This window comes from Enhydra lutris, unplaced genomic scaffold (assembly GCF_002288905.1).
Source record: "Enhydra lutris kenyoni isolate GAN:26980312 unplaced genomic scaffold, ASM228890v2 scaffoldscaffold17, whole genome shotgun sequence".
In the NCBI taxonomy this organism is placed as follows: domain Eukaryota; kingdom Metazoa; phylum Chordata; class Mammalia; order Carnivora; family Mustelidae; genus Enhydra; species Enhydra lutris.
This window is the reverse complement of record NW_019154101.1, coordinates 20,558,514-20,571,488: the sequence shown is the minus strand read 5'-3', so window position 1 is coordinate 20,571,488 and position 12,975 is coordinate 20,558,514. Positions and strand designations below refer to the sequence as shown.

General features: G+C 40.3%; 1 protein-coding gene across 5 annotated transcripts in view; it reads right to left on the bottom strand.

Moving 5' to 3' along the window:
- Positions 1-554: 554 nt before the first annotated feature.
- The window catches only part of LOC111147585 (nuclear receptor coactivator 7), a 169,532-nt gene continuing 157,111 nt past the window's right edge, over positions 555-12,975 (bottom strand). For 4 of the 5 annotated variants that reach the window (XM_022503700.1, XM_022503697.1, XM_022503701.1 and 1 more), the window contains exons 12-16: positions 10,800-10,925; positions 9,102-9,254; positions 2,996-3,091; positions 2,479-2,552; positions 555-2,104 (exon numbers count right to left, since the gene is read on the bottom strand). In XM_022503700.1, coding sequence (XP_022359408.1) covers positions 1,969-2,104; positions 2,479-2,552; positions 2,996-3,091; positions 9,102-9,254; positions 10,800-10,925 — 585 coding nt within the window. In that variant the 3' untranslated portion in view covers positions 555-1,968. Of the gene's footprint in view, positions 2,105-2,478; positions 2,553-2,995; positions 3,092-9,101; positions 9,255-10,799; positions 10,926-12,193; positions 12,496-12,975 lie in introns of those variants that run through there. The other variant, XM_022503702.1, reaches the window with a different exon arrangement.

Here is a 12,975-nt window from a genome sequence, read left to right as displayed (position 1 = left end):
TTTATTGAAAATACTGGGCTAGCACTGCATTACATATACTCAATATCCATAAATGAAGGGCCACACATTTCTGATTGGACAATACTGTTTTAAATAGAGAACACAGCATCTGGATATGCTCTCACAAGTATAATATCATGGACTAAACTAGGTAGGAGTGAACTATATGCAAAATGACCATTTTGTTCGTTAATAGCCTATGGTTGCAAATGGCATTAAATGCTAAACTTGATCATCATGAGACATTCCTGATATCTCACACCAACACATCATTTAACAAGCAGATTAAGGTTAAACTGTCAATATGTTGTTAATCAAGAGTTCTCAATAGGAGAACTTGGGTGAAAGCATACCCAGGCAACATATTTAAGATTTAACAGAATTCATTTAAACTTGCATGGAATGTGAGTAGGGTAAATGAGTTGCTGATCTGACAGGAGGCCACTTGGTAATTTGTCCTCTTTCATAAATATCCAAACATAAGAGAATAATTTAAAGGAAATTTTCTGCCAGCTTGAGGCTAATATTTTATAAAGATGGTTTTATTTTTTTTTAATGCAGATATATAAATGCCACTTGTTTTTAATTTTTCCTTTCAGAGATCACTGGGGATATAATTTATGACAGACTACTTCTCAGCTTTGGCTATTATTTGAAAACTTTTTCCATTAGCAGTCTTTGGCTTTCATAAAGTTTGGCAATCGATAATATTGTTTAATTTTTAACAAGTTTTTTTAATCATTTTTAACAAAGAGTATTTTATGATATGAAAATGGGTTGTTAAAAAATAGGTTTTTTTAAATTCCAATTTTGGTATGAATGTACTTCTTTGCATTGCTTTTTCTCAAACGAGTCTAGAAACCAAGACAATTGGGCTAATTTGACATTTTTCATTTGATATAAAATATGCAGAAATTAAAACATTCAGTTTCTTTTAAAACAGAGGCCTGTTCGTTAATTTAAGAAGTTGGGGGAAATTATGCACAACACACTAGGAAAATAAAGTTTTTGTTATCAATACACATGATTTTGTAGGAAACAAAACATTTTCTTTTCAAAAGCAGGGATTGTTCTAAGTCTAGATTCAGAAAGGTACCCATTTCTGTAAATACCAACTTATGACAGTGAGAAATGGCTGCTGCTGCTGCTGCTTCTTCTTCACACAATTATGATCAGAGTAAGTAAAAATGTACCTTTTTAATGACTAAATGGAAGGCTGGCCTATAATAGTCAAATCGATAAACATTGGTAATGAGTTTTTAAATTTCAGAATTATGCATATACATATGCTGCTTAAGACCTATCACCCTAAACAATCAGGGCAAAAAAAAAAAAAATTCAATATAAAACTATGTAAATCAAATGGGTTTGTTGCCAAAACATAGCACAAAATGTATACATTTCTTTATTCCAAGATTTGCACATTAAAAGAAAAAACTGCCAACACATTTTCGACAATATACTAGAAATAATAAATAAGACAATTTTTTAAAAAATCATATATTCCCTTTAAGTGCCAAGCACTTTCAATTTTTCTAAATGAGACTAATCTTTTCCATGGCAAACAATAGTATGCTGTACATTTTGGTAATGAAAATTATGTTGATAAATACACAAGGCATGTATGTATTTCCACAGTATCTTTTTTTTTTCACAGTTACCAAAAATAAAAATTGCATTCAACTCATACATCTATAAATATTCTGATTCCTCGCTGTATGGATGTGAAGGAAATGGGAGTACAAAGTCTTTCAACAATCCGGACTTCAACTCTCTTTCTTCGCTGTCTGCCCTCTACATGTCCCTTTGAGGATCCCTCTGCGGTGTGGCCATGCTCTGAGACGAAGGCGGAAAGAAAGCAGTATGGATGAGGCAGTCAGGGCCAGGGCTTGTCTTCCAGCCAGCTTTAGGAGGGCTGATGGAACCCTATCTTTTTAATGTGGTATTTTAAGGCAGTCTGAGTGAGTTTCACTCGAATGTCCATACCTCGAGGTCCTGAACTATGAAGTCTTCCTTTTTGGAAAGGATATCATTATTGAAAGTGCTGCAAGAGTTGCTCCGTCCATGGTATAAGTCAGCATCTAGCCATAAACCAAATCGTCCACTGAAATAATCACAAATTCAAAAAGGTGAAAACACTTCAGTCTCATGTGACACACTTTCTGTCCTCCCTTCCCCCACCTTCTTTCCTTTATGCTACCAACAGACAAAACCCTAAACTGCTTGGAAAACAAAGAATACATTTCCTTTATAACATTTAAATGACCCATCTTTCCTAAAAGACAAATGATAACAGTCCTCATTTAGACACATAAATAAATCATTTTATCTTTGACTCTGAGGTTCATGCATTGGGCCACTGTCCTAATGAAGCAAATGGCCTAACTGAAATCACCTGACACAAGGTATTGGTTACCCGCGTCAAAACAAACTCTCACAGGTCAGGCAGTGAATTAATACCATCAACAAAAACCTTACCCTCCACCACCAAGTTCCAAAGAGCTTATGTCTCCATTGATAAAGTATGAGTTTTCTCCACTCCACTTAAAGACCTTAGGATAGAAACACAAGACAGAGAACAGACATTTCAATCTGGAGAATCAGGGAAAAGGGAATTATTGGGATAGTACGTCTGTGTGGAAGGAAACTAGCCCTTGACTGAGGAAGCTCCAGATTGCCAGACCTTTCCTATACCAGGATGAGATCGTCAAAGGAGTTATAAAGTAGGAAAGACCTCTTCAAGCACATGTTGGCTCTGACCTGCTATCATCCATCCCTAGATCCCAGAACACATGAAAGAGCAGTTTTCAAGGCCCAAGGAGGGACCCTAAAAGCAGTCTGTGTGCTATAGCCATGAAGAGCAGACCCAGCCTAGCGTGAGTCCAGATAAGGTTGTGTGACAGCTGCTGCTTCAGTGCCGTCCCCCAACTCCAACCCCACCCATGATCCTGACAACGCAACAGTAGGAAGTTGGGTATTTCTCCCATTTAGGTACCTTGAAATTGGGGCTAAATGTGTACAGAAACGTTTCGCCTGTGCCATAATAGTGGTCACTGAACTTGAAAGGATGAGTTGCATATGCTCCAAAAATCTGTCAAAAGAAAACAGAAACATCTTTTTTCAAACCAAACCTCCCAAAGAATGGCTTTCTGAAATACTCCAACACCATCCTGTTCTGAGATATCATTAAACCTCTTTCAGCAAAGACCATTACTAAATTAGAGCTCTTAAGTTAAAAAGACAACCAACAAACAAATAAAATATCCTTATTCCTAACTGGAACTCAAGTGGCTCAGAGAATGTATTTGTCAAAGGCCAGCAATTGTTCCAATTTTAAAACATTTCTGAAGATCCCTATGGGGTCAGATTTCCTCTAGTGAATTCAGATGACATACTGGGAACATTAAACAACAAGATGCATCTTGCGCACAGGAGTGAGTGGTTGAAAGAACAAAATCATGTGTCCTGTGTGTTTTATAAGTGCATTCATGGCCAGACATTTCCCAGAGAAAATACATTTTTCTTTCAATTTATAAAAATGAGTTGGCAATATGCTTATTAAGATTGTGTCCTTGGGGCGCCTGGGTGGCTCAGTGGGTTAAGCCTCTGCCTTCAGCTCAGGTCGTGATCTCAGGGTCCTGGGATCAAGCCCCGCATTGGGCTTTCTGCTCAGTGGGGAGCCTGCTATCCTCTCTCTCTCTCTCTCTCTCTCTCTCTGCCTGCCTCTTTGCCTACTTGTGATCTCTCTCTGTCAAATAGATAAATAAAATCTTTAGGAAAAAAAAAAAGGATTGTGTCCTTAACATGACTGATCTAACATCTCTTGGCTCAAGATGGCTTTTAAGAAAATAATAACAATGCCATAAGACTATGGACTTTCAGGATGATTTAGATGTATTTGAACCAATAATTTTTCTGGTTTTTTTTTTTCTCACTGTCCTTGTTTCCTGTCTTCCTGCTCAGATCCTGACCAGTGCTTGCAAAGGGTAAGAGCTGGCAAGAGTGAACATATATATTTTGAAAACATCCCTAAGTGATTCTGATACACCTCCTACTTCAGAAATCCACTGGAGAAACACTGCTTTAAATGGAGGTTATCTGAAAAATGTCTTAACTTTTGAAAATTATTTTATTTTTTTAAAAAATATTTTATTTATTTATTTAACAGACAGAGATCACAAGTAGGCAGAGAGGCAGGCAGAGAGAGGGTGGGAAGCAGGCTCCCTGCCGAGCAGAGAGCCCTATGCAGGGCTCGATCCCCAGGACCCTGGGATCATGACTTGAGCTGAAGGCAGAGGCTTAACACACTGGGCCACCCAGGCGCCCCTTTTGAAAATTATTTTAATTGGATTATCACCATGGTAGAATCTCTCTCTTCTTCACCAGTTACACTTAGTTCCTGGCAACTTGAAATACTAAAAATTAGGTAGGGGAGAAGTCTAGAAACTCTTTCTAACTAACGTTCTTCATACTTCCTGCTACTAAACCCTTCTCTACAGCTGCTAAGAACAAACAAAAACAAAACACTAACAAAAACATCAAAAATCCATTTTCCTTCTCCTGGTGATCTTTCAGTAAAAGAACTAAAATACAACTGAGATAGGCATCTACTTTTAAAAGCATGTGCTTAAAACAGGACAGGAAGGGCAATGGCCATAGGTAGACGGAAGTGGGTCCTTTCCTGATCAATGAAAAGGAAAAGCCACCTTACATTCACCCTCTCATGATTCTAAATATATTCTTTCTTAGCTAAAAAACCTTCTTAGCAATCGTGGAAATCTATTTAAGGATTAGGGACTGGATGATACTAAGGAATTACTGTTAATTTTGTTAGGTACATAGCATTGTGGTTATGTAAGAAAATGTCCATTTTCTCTTCTATTCATTTATCTTGAAAGAAATTTTATGGTATGTATATAATGATATTGTTGAGTCTATACCATTAAAAATTTAATATATTTGCCAATAACAGAACAAAGGAATCCATGGAGGGAAAAAAAGTTGAGACAGCCAGCAGTGGTAAAACAAAAACAAACAAACAAAAAGGTTCATATAACAAAACCTACAAATGTGTATTTGCTCTCCTCTCCTCTCTCAGCTTCTTTAGTAGAAAACCTTACATGAAGTAGTAATCTTTTTATTTTTTAAAATTTATTTATTTGAATTCAATTTAATTAACATATAGCATATTCTTAGTTTCAGAGGTAGAATTTAATGATTCATCAGTTGCATATAATACTCAGTGCTCATTCCATCAAGTGCCCTCATTGGGTTTTCAATATATATCAATGTAACATATATAACAAAATTACCACAAAAATGGGAAAATGTAACTGAGCAATATCAAAGTAACATTTCTGTACCTTATCTGGAATTAAGTTAGTATAAATCAGACTCTATCAATTGCCTGATGATTGCTCTATTTTCCACAGTGCCTTGTGGTATAAGTTATTCCACAGTCTAATTTGACTAAAATTGGGCCCTCCCTGCAAGGGTAGTTTCTTTGGTCAGTTTATGAAGTTTCTCCTAACTCTAGGAAGGCCCTCCTTAGTGGTCTCTTTTCCTGGTTCTCTTTGTTCAACCTTCCTCAGTTTAGCTTGTTGTCTTTATGCAGTTACCAGCCTCCTCTTAATTGTTTACCCCCCAGTTGTCATCATTTTCTACGGTACTCTTTGGCTTGAACTTGTCCATACTCTTCTAAATAAAGTCCAACCGTTCCTTTGGGGACAGCTTCAGAGCTCTATGTCCTTTTTTGTTTTGTTTTTTTAAGATATGCCATGGACAGGGGCTAGGCCAGGGCAAGTTCAGCCACTGTGTCTGACAGGCCAGGGGGTGTGGCAGACAAGTACAGGCTGGGGGAGCCTGTGCAAGGGGTCTGGTGGGAGTCACAATGGACAAGTGGATGAGTGCAGGGCGGGGAAAGTCTGTGTGCTACGTCTGGAGAGGCTGTGGTGGATGAGCACAGAGCTGGGGCCAGCCTGAGGGCCAGGTATGGTGGGGCGGAGGCCAAGTTGGGTGAATAGAGGGTGGCCTGGTGGGTTGGGGCCACAGGGGAGCATGGAGTGAGCTGGTGGCACTAGCAAGGGAAATTGAGTGCACTAAAAATGGCACCCACCAGCACCAGGTTTGCAGTAAAAAAAAAAAAAAGGCACCCTCCAGTGTCTCTATTCCCAGAGAGATCTCCATCAGACCCCAGCCCTCAGGTATACTCTCTGAAACTCGTCAACTAGTCAACAAATCTCCCTCACATGCAGCCCAGGTGCTTCTCAAGCTACTGCCTCTGTGTTGAGACTTAGAGCAAGTGAGTCTGTGTGTGAGCCCTTGAACAGTGCAATTTTCCCTTTCCTACAGCCCTCTTGCTTTCCCAAAAATCAGCCTCGTTTTCAAAATTAGCCTTTGTTTTCAAAGACCATTGTTCTGGGAGCTTGCCTTTCTGGCACAGGTCCCATGGGCTGGCATGCCTAATGTGGGACTTGACCCCTCACTTCTCAGAGAGGAGCTGCATGTTTTGTGATCTCTCTTCCTCTTGTGGGTCGCTAGGAGGATGGGGCGGAGTCCCGTCAAGACTGCTTTTTCTGCCCCTCCTACCCATCTTGATGTGGCTTTTTTTCTTTTGTCCCCACCCCACCCCACCCCCAGCCCCATCTTACGTTATACAACATCTGTTCTATTAGTCTGCAGGTCCTTTTCAGAGAGAACTGTTGTACAGTTGTAACCTTGGTGTGTTCAGGGAGGAGGTTAGCAGAGCTCTAAGTCTTACAATCTGCCTCTTCTCCTAGAGCTGGGAGCCAGGGGTCTGCTATGGAGATGGGGGCTGGACAGTGGCTGCTTCCCTCGGAGGAACACTTTTATTTTATGAGAAGGGTGGCAGGCAGGGTAAGTAGCTCTTGGTCATAGAGCTGTGGCAAGGCTTTTGATATTCCTTCATTCTACCATGCCTAAGGTAGAGCATCTCCCCTACAGAGGTTGGATAGAAGAAAATAATCCTCCACCTCTAAGCCATACTTACCTGGAATTCAGCCTCTGAAACACAGGTCATGGGTAGGGGGTAAGAAGTACTAGGGACCTACCCCTTGAGGATATATCACAGCAGTTTTTTAGAGACTTGAAGTGACTGTTGTTTTTATAATTTCTACCAGTTATGGTTGTTTCTCTGACTATTGATTCTGCAGAGCTCCCTTTGCTGCTGTTCTGCATACATAATGCTTTTAAATTGGAATTTTACATAATTTATTCCCAGATAAATTTACAGGTGTTATTCTACCCTGTTCTCAAACACAGCAAAGCCACATTCTTGCCTTGGGCGGGAGGGTCACTGGGTGCAGGTGAAATTGTGCTGCATTCCTGCTCTGTGCTGCCAACACATTCCCCAACAAACTTGGTATCTTTTGGTAAATCAGTAGAACTAATCTATACTTATGATGAGGGTCTGTATGTGATAAAACCATCTAGCCATAGCTCATATAAAACAACTCTAACATTTCATTAAATCCCTATGTAATTCCATTTTAAACCTTTGTTGTTACTATTTAAAAATTTTAACCTGACCGTACCCATTTGGATCATGATTAAATAAAGTGTCATCAATCAAGAAGTAATAATAACAATGATAATAGGTAAACTACTCCCCACAATTCTTTATCTATAATAACACAGCAATAAAGTCACAGGAAAGATCAGAGTTGAGAAAGACAGTGCCTCCAGTACCCCCATCTCTCTGCTAATTTCTCCCAAGACAAATTATGATAGCAAAGATCGATTTCCCTAAAATGCCCACAATCATATAGCTTCAGAGCAAACAATGCTTCATAGTGCTCCACATACAACAGGCACTCATACATTTTCTGAACATATGAATAAATGAGAGGCTGTTGAACAAAACCTGCTTCAATGCCCAAAAGAGAAAAGAATGACATCTACATCTTAAAAATGTAAAGAAATTTCTTCTTGATATAGCAGAGACCAAACTGAAATGACTAAATCTTGAAAGATGTCTTCCTTTTGTGGAGCAAAAACCTGAGTGGGTAGTATATGAAAGAAAACTGCCCAGATTCCACTCACACACACGCTGACAGAAGTACTAGTGCAGGTGCATGGGGCTAATATCTAGAATTCACCACTGCCTCCAAGACCAAGGGAAAGGGCGAGGAGAAATGGTACAGAATATCCCTTGCTATATATCGTAACAGTTGGGTCCTTCAGGTGCAACACACTTCAGCCCTGACTGGTTCTCCATCTGGGCAACCACACAGGCAAGGTTTGTGGGCACTAGTTCAGCTACCTGTAAAGAGTTCTGGTATTGGCACTGGAACTTTTTTTTTTTTTTTTTTTAAGATTTTATTTATTTATTTGACAGAGAGAGATCACAAGCAGGCAGAGAGGCAGGCAGAGAGAGAGGAGGAAGCAGGCTCCCTGCTGAGCAGAAAGCCCGATGCGGGGCTTGAACCCAGGACCTGGGATCATGACCTGAGCCGAAGGCAGTGGCTTAACCCACTGAGCCACCCAGGTGCCCCGGCACTGGAACTTCTTTCTGCACTCTATGCCAATCCAGACTTGACTTCTGTCCAGCTTTTCCAGCTTTAGGTTGTAGAATATCGTTATTGCTTCCTACTATATGGCGAGCACAGGAAAAAATAATTCCTATATGTAACTGTATTTGGAAATACACTCCATTTTTTTCTATAGATACATTTGGAAGTATGTTGGGGTGAGGTGACATAATAATTGGGATTTACTTTAAAATACTTCAGCAATGGATGCCTGGGTGGCTCAGTGGGTTAAGCCTCTGCCTTTGGCTCAGGTCATGATCTTGGGGTCCTGGGATCGAGTCCTGCATTGGGCTCCCTGCTCAGTGGGGAGCCTGCCTCCCCTTCTCTCTCTTTGCCTACTTGTGACCTCCGTGTGTCAAATAAGTAAATAAAATCTTAAAAAAAAATACTTCAGCAAAGAAAAACCAACAAAGACTTATGAAATGTATGTGGCAAAGTCCTGATAGCTATGAACTCTTGATGATGGCGAGTTCTTACACTGGCCTCTCTACTATTGTGTAAGTTTGAACATCGTCATCACAAAATGTTTTCTGTGAGATGAACAAGCCTCACCTGATTATCCATATCTTTGATGACCAACAGGACAGGACTGTCTAGCGACGCTGACTTCCGATAGAGAGTTTTCAAACTGGTCCCATGCTCTAATGTGCTATATGCAAGTCTCCACGGATACCCCTGTACCCGTGCTGGAAGGCGTCGGGCCAGCTGCAAATCCAAAGATGGAGATGTAAATATACAATCTGTCCACAAATCTAATAAGCTTGTACCACTAAGCAAGTACCTGAGGCTCAAGCTCAAAATCACACTTACTCACAAGTTGCTCCTTTTTAATCTGACAAATATTTGTAACTATACCCCGGGAAAGAGAAGGGAAAAATGTCTTCCTTGATGGTGCTGCCTTGGCAGGGATGCCAGCCAGAGCATACACTCCCTCTTAGGGACTTGAATGAGGGGTCACCAGGCAACTATACATCTGGAGGTACAGCACCTAGCCTGATAGGAATCAGATACCTGCTTTCCCTTTTACACTTCAACCTGACCTTCACCAAACAGTTCGTGGTCCTCCACTTGTTCTTTCTAAATGCTCGTAAGCTCAGAGCTGCTACTGACAATCAGTGCAGCCTCCCACGGAAGTGAGAAGCAAAGAACACAGGTGTTTTGTGCTAGCAGTCAAATGTAGTCTGTATTCACCTTGCTGTATCTTTCACTTACGTTAACATTTAGCTTAAACTTGCCTGCCATAAATACCAATAATGCATCTCTCTTCAAAAATACCAACAAAGGAGGCTATGAAGTTCTGAAGTCTTCAGAATGCTTAACATCAGTTGTAATATCAGCATGAACCCCATTTCTGTAGCTGCTTGGTCAAATCTCTTGGCTTTCCTGAGCCTTCACAGATTCATTTGCAAATTGAGGGAGTTGAACTTGATTCTTTAAGGTCTCTGAAATTCAGGTTTCTAAGCTAACAGGAGAAATACAAGAGATTCCTTACTACAGTTCAAATAGAGCACATTACAGTATTTCATAAAACTAAAGTTACAGGTTTTCAGAAAATATAAAGTGAGCAAAGGAAATCACAGAAAAAGGAAAATTACTCCTAGTGGTTGGTAGTTTTCATACAGCTAGTAAAGTGTATTTGCTATATAATCTTTATTGACCCCAGTAAGTTAAAACTATTGGAACTCTGTAGTAATCATCAGGATAAATCTGGATCCTTTTTTTTTTTTTTTTAAGATTTTTTTTTTTTTTCAGAGAGAGAGAGAGAGCGAGCACAGGCAGACAGAATGGCAGGCAGAGGCAGAGGGAGAAGCAGGCTCCCTGCCAAGCAAGGAGCCCGATGTGGGACTCGATCCCAGGACGCCGGGATCATGATCTGAGCCGAAGGCAGCCGCTTAACCAACTGAGCCACCCAGTCGTCCCTCTGGATCCTTTTTTAAAGTGTTAGGAATATGCATTAGGACTACAGTAGGATAATTTAAAAACTGGTATTGGAGACAAGAATGGGTTTTCATTCGGACTTAGACGATGGATACAGTTTCTGGCCAAGTCCCCAAACTCCTGAAGAGGTGACAGGGAGCGCTATGTAACCTCTCAGACACTGGTATTGGTTAGGCTGCTGGTGTTCTTCCAGTAGAACTTGGCTCTTCCCTAACCACCCCGCCCCGTGAGAAGAGCAAATGCAGGCAGGGATGGGAAATGCTTCTTTAAGGCCTAGGAGACCCCCGTCCTGAGTCCCCTGGGAGAGCCCACCTGCTCGATGTGCATGTTCTCCAGGAGTGCGCTGTGGGGCTGCAGGACTGGCAGGGCGGCCTCCTCGTCATCCTCATAGTAACCGCAAGTGCTCTTCCTGCGCTTGGCCTCCTCAACGGTGATGATCTGAAATGCAGAGGAAAAGCCCCCCAAAACTGATATATCTGCTTTTCCTTCATCTGCTAAAAATGACCTCAGGTACACAAGTCCTGTAACGGGTGGAGTTTTAGCAGTAGGACATAAACTGAACCGGGACTTTGGGAAAAGGGCTAATTTCAGCTACAATTTCTGAACAAATGCAGAATTTAACACAGTGCAGCGGAGACACTAAGTGCGTACAAATTAAAGTCACAAATTAAAGTCACAGGTTTTCCACTTTTACTACCACTGCTGAGTGCTCATGGAGTGTGAATTATTATGCCTAATTCCACTGAAAAGCCCTAAATTACTCTCTTTTACCCTGCATCTAAATTTGAATTGTTAAGGAGCTAATCATTCTGTAATCTTCTATAGATAGGGAAATTGGGAAGATAAGGATAGTAGTTTTTTTAAAATCAAGACTCCTAGTGTTTTCTCTCAAGGCTATGGCACAAAGCCACAAACCCTGATAGAAATAACAAATAAATGGTAACATCCATCAGAAGCAACAATACAAAGAAACACAAAGCTTTAGGCTAAGTTAAAATTAGGTTACATTTCTTTATGTACAATTCTGAAACTATCAAAATAACCTTTCCTTCAAAACTGAGAAACTTGATTTTGTACACATTTATTATTTCATTGTAACTATGCTTATGAATGACCAAAGTCAATTTCAACTTAAAAATCTATTCTTTGTCCCCCTTAACATCTGGATAAATCACTAAATGATATAGTGACTAATTCATCAAAATACCTGGGTACTAGTGTCAGTGGACTTTTGCATTATAGAGAAAAGGCATTTATGTACATCTAGTCAAAGTTGCCAGGTAACACGCCACGCAATTTGCAATATGTATAGTGACAGATATAAAGTACCTGCCACCCAGATTTACAGGTAAGGAAATTAACTAATATATTTTATTATCTTCTCATGGGGCTTTATCTAAAACCCTGTCAAAGAGTCATAAACACAGGATTTTAAGTGTATTAAATAAAGCACATGTTTTTAGTGAACTCTACATTTAACAGAGGTACAAACAGGGCTGAATGAAAAAACACAAAAAATGTGGATTTTTTACTCCAAGGAGGAGGGACAAGCCACATCATATCCATCTCCCAAAACAAATAAAATACCTGCTTTGGTTGAAATGTCAGCACATCCTTTCTAATTAGGAGGCATTTGGAAACATACCCAGTGGCGGATCTCTGAGGAATCACCAGCGCCTCATTAGCTCTCAAGGACTCCCACATACCTTCACAAAAGGCTCTTGGTCAGGTCTGGCACAATAGAAAATCTGAACGTCCAAGGGCAACCTTCGGATTCTCATCCTGAGTAGGGGAGAACCGTCTGCTTGCTAATGAGATAGAAGCTGCGTTTTCCTGGCTGCCACACCACTGTTGCTGCCGGCCACGAGGAGCTACAATGGTTTGTGCTGCATCTAGTTTCCTGCATAATTGAGTTTCTGTTTCCCTCAGGAGAGGGTTCGGCATTTCTAAGGAACACACCCAAATTAGGATTTAGAACAAACACACACTTCTGTCAGGCATAGCTGTGAGGCAGTAAAATGACACTTTCACCTTTGAAACAGGTAAATTTCCTAACTGAAACAAAACTCCATTGGTTGGTTGGTTTGTTTTTCTTTGTCTTCTTATATTTTTCTTCCTTATAGTCCTCTGGCTAAGCTAGCTCTTCCAGCCCTGCCTTTTCGGGGTTTTTCCCAGCACCTTCTCTAAAGCTAAATTTCCATTTTAAACTTTATGGATGTTGCCGGCAATAGGTTTGAATCTCGAAGGAAGGATAAAAGGAGACTTGACCCGAGGTAGGTTCATTATACTTAGGCCAATGGTATTTCACTTCAATACCATATCATGTTTGTTAGATATGAGGGACTTAAAAGAATGGGAGAACATTTGGTTTATATGAGGCTGAGAAAAATGTTACTTTAGGTTCAGTTTTTCAAAAGAGCTGGCAAAGGAACATTTACCCTTAGTGACTAATAAGCACAATGAGCCCTCCTCTGCTTTCTGGATTCGA